General features: G+C 29.4%; 1 protein-coding gene across 1 annotated transcript in view; it reads left to right on the top strand.

Moving 5' to 3' along the window:
- The window catches only part of LOC142329707 (putative peptidoglycan muropeptide transporter SLC46), a 159,587-nt gene that overhangs the window by 92,042 nt on the left and 53,853 nt on the right, over window positions 1-13,692 (top strand). The window contains exon 3 of the mRNA XM_075374420.1: window positions 1,480-1,800. Within this exon, the coding sequence (XP_075230535.1) occupies window positions 1,480-1,800 (321 nt within the window). The remainder of the gene's footprint in view (window positions 1-1,479; window positions 1,801-13,692) is intronic.

The following is a 13,692-nucleotide window of genomic DNA, read 5'->3' on the forward strand; positions in this document are numbered from 1 at the left end:
TATATGTATTGCAGACCTTTGTTGAAGACCCTCATTCATAGATTCGGAAAGCTGTTGTTAGATCAGCATGACATCAGCTATTTCTCAGTACAAAAAATTCTTAAAACAAATAAATTTCACCCTTATAAGCTACACCTGATCAAAGATCTTTCGGAATATGATTTTGACCACCGATCGGAATATGATTTTGACCGCCGAGTTGTGTATTGTGATATTATAATCCAAAAATTAGACGTAGACGCAATTTTTTCTAGTTCAGTAATATTTACTGATGAAGCGACTTTTATGTTAAATGGCCATGTGAATAAGCAAATTGTCGATATTTGAGCGACAATAATCCCAGATGGATGTTGGAAGCCCATACGCAGCATCCTCAGAAAGTGAACGTATTGACGGGAATCGTTGGTCATTGCATTGTACGGCCTTTTATTTTAGATTATAATCTTACAGGAGACGTTTACTACAACTTGTTAGCCGAAAGGATTTTATCAAATATCCGGGAAAATTTTGAAAAAAGATTAAATAATAACGTATGGTTTCAGCAAGATGGGACACCACCTCATTATTATCTACGGACACGGAAAATTTTAAATGAACACTTTCCAAATCGTAGGGGAGCAATAGAATAGCCTGCCAGATTCCTAGAGACCTGTCTCATCTAGATTTTTTTTGGGTGGTACTTGAAACATAATTTTTATAAAACAAAATCTGCAGACATTGACCAATTAAAAAGAACAATAATTGACGAATCTGCTCGTGTACCACCAGAAATAAGTAATAAATGGGTTAGCACACTGCTGAGTTGTAGAGGGGGAAACGTTTTGAAAATTTATTTGAGAATGGAATACTTTCAAAACTTATTTCATTAGTAATTTACAATCGAAAACATTTATGTAAAATTTTAAAATAAATATTGTAATATTTAAAGTAAATAATACCATTTCATATAGCCGTTTAATTTGTTGTGTTGTTAATTATTAGTTATTTTTTATTATTATCGATATTATAACACTATTTAAATTGTGTTAACTGTTTGTTATTGTGTACATAATCAATGTAAAATGCAATAAAATTGTTCATGTAGCGCATTTTATTGTTAACACGATTTTTTCGTCATTACAACTTTGAATGTTAATAACTTGATAACGAAGGCATTAACAGAAAACCGGATTATACCATTGTTTTTCTTTTAAATTTTAAATCGAAATCTTGTCATATGTACGTCCACCTTCCTATTTCAAAAAATTAAATTTGATTCGATATGGCGGGTCCAATTTGGCGGACAAAAATTAAAAACCCACCATAATTAGATTTTTTTTTTTTTTTTAACTATATACAACCCCATTTCTTTTTGCCTCCAAATATCTCTCAGATATGCAGTTCAAAGCTGTTTGCGTACTTAAATATCACTATTTATATATATATGTGTGTGTTAACAAATAAGATTTATTATAATTTAAATTTATTTTTTTCTTTCAGGTGTTGTAACAGCAATATTTTTTATTGGAACTCCAATCGGTGTTGGCTTAAGCGGATATTTAAGATCTTTAATCGGATTTTATGGAGTATTTACAACGAGCATGATCTTAGATATAATTGCGTTACAATTAGGAATATTATTAGTTAAAAATCCACCGAATATGGATTTAACATCTAAAAAACCAGCATTGGAAGGATTATTTAATCCACGAGAAGTAATTAGAGCAGCAAAGACTATATTTAAAAAAAGAGATAATTACGACCGATTTATTCTGTGTTCTATGATTATTGTTTCAACTTTAACTACATGCCCTGCAAACGGTAAGAAAAAACATTACATATTTTTATTTATCTATTAATTTTCTTTGTAAGTATGTATGTAAATTTTGATGCAGTCGATTAAATTACGGATAATTATTTTATGATTATCCACGGTATGGATAATATATCGATACAGGTACAATTAGTTAGCTGTTCAGCAATTCAGCACGGTTTTTAGTAATTATAGTAAAGCATTTAATAATAATACTGAAATTAATTTTTTTTTCATCAAATAAAATTTTGTAGCTAACTAGTGTGTTAAATTACCAGATTAAAACTGTTAAAATAACTAATAAAATTGTGATAAGAATATATTACAAATAATCAAGTAATTACTACAATTTCTCATATAAAAAGAAATCATTCATATCAGTACTGACGTGAATAATAACAGGCGTCAATAAAGCTGTTTTTATTGAAACAATTCTATCAATCTTTTAACTGTACAAGCTATCGAATAATAATCATAATGTTACTATACATAATTGCCTCATGGTTTTAATGTTGTAATAAAAAGGATACCTAAACAATTTTACCATCTTTTTAGATATACGTAATAGAAATACAGTTAGCTCTTTTAAATTTTTTTGAAGTTCTTGAAGATAATACCGTATTTCCTCGCGTAATTCAAGCACCTGAATTATTAAACAGAATTTATTTGAAAATATTAAAAAATAAAATATTCAGTCAAATAAATATAATTTTAGCACAGATTATCACATTTTCCTTGCATAAATCATTTACCAAATTTTACAACAAAAAAAATACCGGTCAAAAAAGTACGTGAATTACGCGAGTAAATTCGGTAATTTATGATCATGAAAGTTTTAATTCACCTTTCCGTTGTAGAAACCTCCGCTGATCCTTCTTTCATATGCGATGAAATAATCCTGTAGAAACATCCACACAGGTAAACTACATTCCGTTGTAGTTAAATTGACACAGATGATTCCAAATCCTTTGACGGGAAGAAAACGTTCTTTCATTTTGCTCACTCATATATTCGCACCTTTGTGAAAGCATTGTAGATCGCTTCATTTTTCAGTATTATCGAACAGCGTGTGTACATGATGAAAATAATTAGAGCCTCCTCTAATAAAATAAAACTCTGTCGTCAGAAGGGCGGATTTCCAGTTTTAATTAAGAAAGAAAGGATGTTACCCTGCTGTAATGATTTTAGAAGCTAAAGATCTGATTTTGGTTTCGAACATGACATTTTAAATTTGATTCATTGCAAAACCAGTTCGCACCTAGCGGTGCAAACGAAAATTAAATTTTGGCTTTCTAACATATCACCCCCATGAAGTTACAACATGAAACTTTGAAAATGTATCCAAAAATCCGGTTTTTCCTCTAACTCCGGTTCCTGAGAACCGATTTGCTTAAACAATAGAACTTTATTTTTGCTAGGTTCGAATCATCCTACAAAGTTTCATTGAAATCGGTTAAAAGTTGCGCCCAGCAGAACAAAAAAAAGTTGAAAATGTACCCAAAAACTTCGTTTTTTGGATGTAACTCCGTTTCCTGTAAACCAATTCTTTTGAAAACCAAACGGTCTTTATTTCCAATAGATTTACATCCCACCAAGTTTCATAAAAATCTAATAAGATTTTCGCCCGGAACAGCGGACGAAAAAATCTTATATATAGATATGTATTTAAACATTACAGAATCGTGTTCAGGAGACCCCAAAACGTAAAGAAACGTTGTCCCCCCTCACCCGACACTCTTAAAAAATCTGACCGGACGCAGAAGCAATTTCTATAAATTCTTTAGAAATCGGCTAATAAATAACCTTATCTAGTTTTCTGAAGAAATAAAAGTTAAAAATTATATTAAATGAAATATATCAGTTATATTCCAATTATTCACCAATTTATTTCATTGTTACCAATTATATTAATTATACCAATTTATGTACATAAATCAATAAACCAAAGTCTTATTTTAAAACACTAATTTTCTGTTTTCTGTTAATATTATTTCACAATGTTATAGGAAATACTATATTGCACAATGTTCAAACAAATTAGAATACCCTTCTGATTATATATGCGGTGTATCCTTTAAACGTGAGGCCAAACTCTAGGAAGTGATTCTACTTAACATACTGAAAAAAAATGTCCAGTGACCATAGGTCCTAAAACGCATATTACCTTTCTCTCAGTCCTCCATTTTGTGTTTTTTAAGAAATAATATATTTTTCAAGAACGGCTGGAGATAATGCATAAAAATTTTGTATTTTTTTTTAAACTAACATTTTTTAATAGGAAAAAATAACAATACTCTTCGTTGACAAATTTCAAAATGGCGGTCGTTTCAATTTTTCAATCTTATATCTTAGGAATTAGATTTATCAAATGAGTTGTATTACAAAAATTATGAACAATTTTTTTGTGAACAAATCAACACTTTAGTCGTAAGAATCTGACGAAAAACAACAGAGTTATTGCAAAAAGTAGGCCTAAACCGGGATGGCGACCATCTTGTTTTTTTTAAATTATCGTGAACTATTATTGTGGTTTAAAAAAAAAGGTGGCTATAACACGATTTATTATCGTGGTTTTAAAATTGCTAATTTTAGCAGTTCTCATCAGAAAATTTGATTAGTTATCGAGTGAGTCACGATAATAAAAAAAAAACAAAATGAGTGCCATATCTGTTTAGGCCTACTTTTTTCAATAACTCTGTCGTTTGTAGTCGGATTTTTACAATTAAGAGGTAGTTTTGTTAACAAAAAAACGCTTCAAAATTTTTATAACAACAAAATTTAATAAATAAATCCAGTACTTCCTAATATATTTAAGATTGAAAAACTGAAACGACCGCCATTTTAAAATTTGTGAACGAAGAGTATCGGTATTTTTTTTCCTATTAAAAAATGTTAGTTTAAAATAAAGTACAAAATTTTTATTCGTATCTCCAAGTTGAAAAATAATTTTTTTCTTAAAAAACACAAAATAGCAGCTAACTGCCCTCATGTCTTGCCCGGTCCTGTGAGCTTCCCATCGGAGTCCATACAGCTTCATTGAGGAATATAACCTCCTTTGTGGACAGCCAGCAGACCTCTCTGCTGGAGAGCTACCCTTACCGTCCCTACACTAACTAGCTCCACATGTGCATCTCGCACATCCTTCGCTCTCCCTACGGCCCTCTCAAACCTTGAGGGTCCCTAATCGCATCCTCGTATAGTTCCGACCCTCCCAGAGCATCAGAGCGGCCAGAGTGTCCTAGTAAAGTGTCCATCAGACACCATCAAAGTGTCTATCACAGCTCTCTCCCTGCCCCTACACGGCAACCACGATTCGCCCCCAGATGCCATAAGTTTCCTATACGCCATTTTCAGCGTCGTACTATGAGTCCAAATCTTATTTTAAGTCCTATATACTCGCAGTTTTGGAGCACTAGAACGGCTCCCGACCTATTTTCCCTTGTATGCCGACATTGACTTGTGATATCAACAGCATACGCATGACCTCCAAGCCCTATTGTCCGTGATGTATTTGCTTCATCCCCGGTTGTCTCATAGAGTCTGCGGCAAGTACACCGAGTGGCGTTTTCGGACCTATGTTCACTGGAAATTTTTTCTTCAGTATGTTAAATAGAATCACTTCCTAGAGTTTGGCCTCACCTTTAAAGGACACTCTGTGTGTGTGTGTGTGTGTGTGTGTGTGTGTGTGTGTGTGTATATATATATATATATATATATATATATATATATATATATATATATAACGCATACAATTAAAGTACGCGTTATTAAAGAACCAACGCCGAATCTGAGACTGAACTGCTTCGTCCATTTACCCCCACCAGTTGGTTGTCACGAAGAGTATTCTATCAACTTTAACATATCCCCCATTCTTTCACTCGTTCTTTCTCTGTCTAATTCCCTTTATTTCATGATACCTAATTAGCAAATAATAATGAATGATAATGGTAAAGTATAAAGATTGAGTGAAAAGGCGTTGCAAGAGTATACATAGGTAAAATTGACAGGCCATTTTCAGTGAGAAATGAATTCAATGAGAAATACAACAAGCACAATTCCTGTTGGTTTTTTAATCTTATTAATTTTAGATGAGTTGTACAGCATAAACTACGACCCTGTATTTTTTATAGTGTAATTTTTCCTGTAATATTTTGAATCGCTACTTAAACAATATCCTGTATGAGATTGCTATGTACATGTATATAAAATTCGGTTAAAATGAATTTTCCTTTAACTTTCCTATCGGAAAGAAAGAAATAACCCTTTTTTTAATTTTTATTTATTTATTTATTTATTTTTTGTAACAAGCTCTACCAAAATTTTATATATATCTATATATACCAGATATATCTATATCTGCTATTCATATAAAATTGAAGTAATTAATAAATTTATGTATGTATACGTCTCTATTAGTGGAATTGATCTTATCTAAACTTACTGTATACAGTAATAACTTGATTTAAATTAATTTGAAAAAATAATTTAAAGACAAAAAAGTTTTTAATTTTAAACCAGAAAACAGGAAAAACAGGATATGCCCTGTTAACATTTTTTATGAGTTACTCTAAAAATGTATTTTAACAAACATTTAAACTGTTAAAATCATACAGAATTCATACGGAAAACGCAGCCTCCATTTCCCTCTCACGAGAACGTTTCGTGATTATCTCTATGTATCCATTTTTTTTATTAAATCTCACGGAGCAAGAATAAAAAATAAAAATTTCGTAAGAAATATTTATTAATCCACAAATTTCTAGCGGTTGTGATTTTTTCCTAAGAAAAAAATATATTGCTGTTAAAATTATATTTATCACTGTGAACCTGATAAATGTTCATTACTATATCTATAAATATAGATGAACGGTTGTAACATAAAAGAACAATACCTGTAATTATCCTCTAACAATAAAAATCCACATATTCATGTAATTGGTACGTTCTTAAAATTGTCATCAAACATATTTATTAGAAATAGTTATCAGTGACAAGTAAGTTTATATTCTTATAAGGAATACCGCCAAAAAAAAGGGACAAGGTCAATCAAAATAATTCACGTACTTTTGAATTGATAAAAAAAAATAGTCCGTACACAAATATGCAGAAATATGTAATCAAGAAAGAAATAGTTTTTATGTAATCTGCTTCATAGGTAGACGCAAAGTAATTTAGAAATAATTATTATTTCCCTGGTATAAGATTTTATTTGATTTAATTACTAAAATTACTACATTGAATAAATGAATTCACAAGATAACCACAATTCCTTTTATTTGCATAATACAAACAAAGGAATGACGTACAAATTGCGCAGTGACATCTATCTAAAATTACCTTGTTTCATTAGACAGCTGTTATCTTCATCAAATGTAGAAATTGTGACCTTGATAAAATTCGTTTCATATTTAAACATTGTTCAGGAAACTGGTTGTAAATAAAGCAATACACCAAAAAAATATTTTAACAAAAGAATTTTTTTCAGTAAAATATCAAGTTTTTTCTTCTTTACAATTTAATAAAAATAAATAAATAAATATTATACTATTACATAGTTTTATTTAAAGTGCATTCTTGCATTATAGCTATTATTGACACCGTTATTATAGTAAAGTTTTTCTAAAACGGAAATTAAAAAATCTGATGTGTACACCACATCACTTCCTTGTACGCCTATTAAATTACATATACACATTTTTTAAAGTACATAAAATTTTATTTAATTAATAACTTCAGATATTTTTTTATAATTTTTTTTATTGTTATTGAATATAAAAAATTCGTAATTTTTTTTTTACAATCAGTGATTAATAAATCAGCATATTTAAATTTAAAAAAAAGAAAGTTAAAAAAAGGAGATGAAGTCTGATTCGAACTGATGTGCCTTCTTATAACATCCAAATATTTCATTAATTAAAATTTCATTTGACTATAACTCTGGAACCAATGAAAATAAGTACGACTTATGATATATCATTAAAAAGCTCTCAATGAGGGCTTATTACTGCAGTTAAAAAAAAGTCCAAAATCCAAATTCCAAAAATTCAAAGTCAAAAATGGATTCAGGAATGGCCAAAATGGTTGAAATCAAAAAAATCGAAATTTTTCGCGATCAAAATACTTCCTTTAATTCGTACAAGGAAGTAAAAAACATTTTCCAACATCAGCAGTTTTCTACTTCAAAGAGGGGCTTTTGGCAATGTTGGGTTGTAAAAAAATTACATATTTTTTACAGTCCTACTTTCAATGATTTAAAACTAAACATTAATTATTTTTTTACAGCCAGAATTTCATTTTTACTTCCTTGTACGAAGTAAAGGAAGTATTGTAATCGCGGAAAATTTCGGTTTCCAGCTTTCAAGGGAAATATCCATTTTGACCATCCCTGAATCCATTTTGACTAGTTTCGGTGTGACGTCTGTACGTACGTATGTGCGTATATATCTCGTATAACTCAAAACCGATTATCCGTAGGATGTTTAAATTTTGGATTTAGGACTGTTGTAACATGTAGTTGTGTACCTTCCCTTTGACTGCAATCGATTGAACCAAAAGTGTCAAAAAAAGCTCAAAATCCAAAACAATTTGGATTTTGGGCTATTTCTTAACTGTAGTAATAAGAAGTCCTCATTGAGAGCTTTGCAACGATACATCATAAGTGGTATTTATTTTCATTGGTTCCAGAGTTGTAGCTAAATGAAATTTTAATTAATGAAATATTTATATCTTACAAGGGGAAGGCACATAGGTTCGAATCCGACTTCATCTCCTTTTTTTATTTTTTTAATTAAACAATATTAGCTTATTAATAATTATTAATATCTCATCGTAAAAAAAAAGGTTTCACGATGAATTCAATAATAATAATAATAAAAAAAAAAATGCAAATATATCAGAAGTTTTTAATGAAGTAGAATATTATGTACTTTTCATTTAAAAAAAAGTGTAAATGTAATTTAATAAGCGTAAAAGGAAGTCTTGTGTTGCCCACATCAGATTTTTTAATTAGTTTATAAAAATCACCTATTAAAATTAAGAATATTCAACAAAAAATGTAATTAAAAAATTATATACATTTCATTGCCTATATGTTTTTACATGCTGATATATGTTTGTAAAGGGGTTTGGCTTTTGTCAATTCACGCAACATGAGAAAGAGAGAGCTGAGTGAGTGAGATATATATATAGAGAGAGAGAGAGTTTGAGAGATAAAAATATGCACATCTTAATTGGTAGATTACTCCAACGCCCATTCAACTGATTCGCTATTTCTGTATTTAATTTGAGTTGAAATGATTATCGAATTTTAAATTTTAATATAATTTATTGATGATAAACTTGGAATAAAAAAATACTTTTAAATATATATCACAAATATGAAATGATTTTCAGTTGACTGCACGTGTATATAATTTTAGTTTACGAAAATATTCAAATTTCATTAGTAAAAAAATCAATAGTTGTAACTCATCTCGACGTTGAATTGAACTTTGTTGAACTTTTAATTTTTAATAACCTTTCAAATTTGAACGACTGGTTTCAACAGCAGCTCTTCTAACGTCTTAATCCCTGGAAATTGGCCATTCTGATACCGTTAGGGAAAAATACCCGCCTTATGACGATCCCGGACGCCACAAAAGTCCCTACATATCTAACCCTGATGAGCTTTACCGGAGGTCATCTTATATACCCTCAAATATCTGATTACATATCAGTCATCAGTCTGGCTTCCATCAGGATGCCACTGATGACACATCAGGATGCATATACCTCGACAGACATTTTCACCAGTGTATTAATCGGCTTTACTATCGTCTTCATTAAAGGCTTTTTCCAAATTTTCGCTCATCTACTCTAATTTGTCACTAATTTAACCGTTCGCAGAAACAATATCCCCGCGCCTAACTCTAGTACCAAACGAAACAAAATAATCGTTTCCATAATTAAATTTCAAACTAGAATGTATTAAGTTAGGCCACCTTGAAACTCGTTTTATCCGATATTCACAATCGCCTTAACTAGAGTTATTTCTTCAGATCTACGAATAATAACTGCGTATGGGAATTATTTTCAAGAATAAGAAATTTCTTCATTCTTTTAAGGTTTCGTTACTGGTACAATAAGCATAGAGTTTTTAAAGTGAGTTGGTCCTGCGTATTTTTCGAAAGACATGTATGCAAAGTGATATATGATAGTTGTAATTTTCGCTTTCAAAAGAAGGATCGTAAAGTACATTAATTATTGTTCCTACTGATCCGTTACTAAGTCCTTTTGTGCTCTTTTTAGACTCTTCAGTTTTTTATAATTAAATCTTTCTTTATCTGCCTTTATAGGTATTATATAGACAGTATCTTTAAATATTTTCCAAAGAGAAAAAATCTTAAAGATAGCGATCTTAAAAATTCAAATAACTTATTTTCGTATCGATTTTAATGGAATTTTATTAAATCGACTATTTAAAATCTATAGAGCTAATATACTTAGAAATACCAGAATTGAATTGTGCACCCTATTAATAATATAGAACAAGAATTCAAAATTTCAAAATATTTGGTAAAATAGTTTCAGAGGAGTTTGCAAACAAAGTTTTGATAAAACTGACCCAAGAAGATTTGCAAAGACGCGTTCATCACTAGAACAAGCCGATGGGTTTGTTGATAAACTTTGGGCTATGTCAAGCAAAACCGTAAGACCATATGAATCATAATGTTTTTTGAAGCTTCGAAACAAAAATAAAAAATTGTTTGATATTAGACATATTTTTTGTGTTATAGTAATCTTATTTTTTTGCGCTGAAAATGAAAGACCCTATTAAAAAAATATTACCTTCTTGATAAATTTTAATAATGCTAATAAAAAATATAAAAAACTTAACACATTTTATATGCATGTCGTTCAACGTGTTCTTAAAATCCGTGGCGCAACTGGTAGCGTATCGGCCTTTCATCCAGAGGTCCTGGATTCGAATCCCGTTCAGGCATGGCATTTTTCATACGCTACATTTTCATATCCCACGAACAAGCTTTAAGCTTATGTAGCAATATCATGAAGCAAAAAAAAAAATACTTTCGACTTTTGAACTGTAGTTAATTTAGTTCCTTTATTTATTAGCTTTTTTTTTTTAATTAATATATTTAACAGTATTTCATGTGTCCTATATAATTAATATAAAATTTTATGACAAAATTTTAATATAGAATTCATGTTTTTATATTTTTAATTTATCTTATAATGACGTGATCTTATAATCTGTGATATTATGCAGGGATCAGAAAAAAAAATGTTACTAGTGTGTATTATTAATTTTATAGTTAATATTTTATCTGTTATCTTTAACTGTAATTAATGTTTACAGTTATACTAAACCTTATACTAATATAAAAGGTGTGCGTTATGTCATGGAGCCTCTGAATTGGAGAGGTTTTAGTGGTTTTGATGTTTTTAAGCTTTCTATTGAGAATACATTAAAAAATAACAATTAATTTCTCAAACATGGTACTGCTGATATGTTAAATGAATAAATTAATCATTAATACAATCCACCTTAACAAGCGCGTTGATATGTACTCTAGATCTTTCGGCTTACTTAGAAGACATCATCAGAAGTTAAAATTAATATATTTAAAGACTAAAGTTTAAAAAATCTTAATTAAAATTAAAAAATTTAAAATCAGTCATGACTGTCCCGGTCATACTCGAGTATGCTAGTAGGACCGGAACAGTCATGACTGTTTTTAAATTTTTTTAATTTTAATTAAGATTTTTTAAACTTTAGTCTTTAAATATATTAATTTTAACTTCTGATGATAGCTTCCAAATAAGCGGAAAGATCTAGAGTACATATCAACGTACTGGTAAGGTGGATCATATTAATTGTTAATTTATTCATTAAAAAATAACAGTTGTTGATGTTTTCTTCTTTAATCCGTTTTATATTTATTCTATAAACCCTACAGAAAATACTCATCTTGTCGTATTTTGTAAATATAATTTATTTATCAGTTAATTTTTGACCTTTTTTATCGTTTTATACATACGCTATAAATAATATCTACTGATATTTAAACAACTATTTGATTTGGATTTCTAATAAAATTTTCATAAACGTCTTTTGATTGTAATCTTGTCTTCCAATTTATTTAGGTTAAATAACTGGTTCAAAAATCCGGACACCTTTCACTTTGTATTTACGAACTACTTCCAAATGTCGTAATTAACATTGTTAATTAATAATAATATAATAATCCATTTAATCTTTCATATGTTCTTTCTTCTTGATTTCTTATTATTTAGACGCTCTTAGCGTTTATTTTATAAGAGTTTATTATATATTCGTTTACCTTAACCTTTTCAGTTTAAGTTACTATACTTTTACGCAAAGCCTTCAAAACTGCTACGCAGACATCGGTATATTTAATAAACTTGATATAACATCTTTCATTAACATCTTAATTTTTTATTTAAAATCAAAATCAAGTAACCTACGCTTGTTCATCAGTTCCAATCTTTTTTTCAAAATGCAGTTACTTTGTACAAAAAATATTTAAAATATTTTTTTAAATTTGTTTTCTAGCATCAAAATACATAACTAATAAAACTAAATTGACAGAATTCTAAAGAAAATATTATTTAAATAAATCTTTAAAAAATCCATATTTTTAAATTTTGCATTTGATGAATAACCACGAATTACGCGTAGTAATGCATTTAAATAAGTTGTAAAGATAAAGTGCAGTAATAAATTGTTACAATCAATATTTGTTCTAATCATTATTTTAAAGCAGTTAAGTACAGCAGAACACACTAATTAAAACTATACTTCACATTACTGATCTCGTAATGAATACAATTTTTATGACAAGTATCAGCTCCAATGAAATTAATTATAGCTTTATCTGTTTCCTCAGAATTCCACCAGAGTACTTCCTTTCATCACTGCATTTAGTACGAGATAAAAGTTTCTAAATAACCAATATATAATGAATTATGATTAATAGTTAAGATTTTTTATTGTTAAAAAAAACGTATGCACTGTTGTCAAGTTGTTTTCAGCAAGGCTGTGAAAGAATTACTCCTGTTGATATGCATTTATTTCATTTGCGCAAAAAAAAACTTTTATTCTTGGATAATTTTTTTCATTTTTGTTATAAAAGTTAAAGATTAAAAAAAAACCTTTCCGCTTCCGTTTTATTAAAGGTCTTACACTGAATATTCCACAAAGAAACGGAGAATCTTTCAGGATATGTTCTATAAGTAAAAATAATGAAAAAAGGTTTATATAAGCATAGGTCTGGCAACGCTTTGTTTTTGAATTACGGCTATTGAAAGATTTCGCCCGGATTTCAGTTCTTCTAATAAAAAGAATCCTACTGTAATTTTTGGTACCCCAAATTAAGGAGTGAAGTTGATAGTTTCTTATATAATCTGAGCTGAAAAACAGGATAAAATAGGTCCCAGAACTGCAACTGCGTTAGTTATTAAGATATCTGAAGCTATAAATGGTAATAGAATAATAAACCTCAGTTACTGTAATTCTACAAAACTCCCTCCTTCACAATGCACACAGCACTCTGCCGGACGTAAAATATTTTTTCTTCGCTCCATAAAAAATTAAAGCGATATAAAATGCCGAATAGCACAAACGAAACGAGCCTTCAGTAAGAAATACTATTTGTTTACATCAAAAATTAATTTAAAGGTCAGAAAAAGATTTTTGAAAGTATATGTTTGGAGTGTCGCTTTATATGGAAGTGAAACTTGGACGATCGGAGTATCTGAGAAGAAAAGATTAGAAGCTTTTGAAATGCGGTGCTATAGGAGAATGTTAAAAATCAGATGGGTGGATAAAGTGACAAATGAAGAGGTATTGCGGCAAATAGATGAAAAAAGAAGCATTTGGA

Source organism: Lycorma delicatula, chromosome 9 (genome assembly GCF_047948215.1).
Source record: "Lycorma delicatula isolate Av1 chromosome 9, ASM4794821v1, whole genome shotgun sequence".
NCBI classification, from domain to species: domain Eukaryota; kingdom Metazoa; phylum Arthropoda; class Insecta; order Hemiptera; family Fulgoridae; genus Lycorma; species Lycorma delicatula.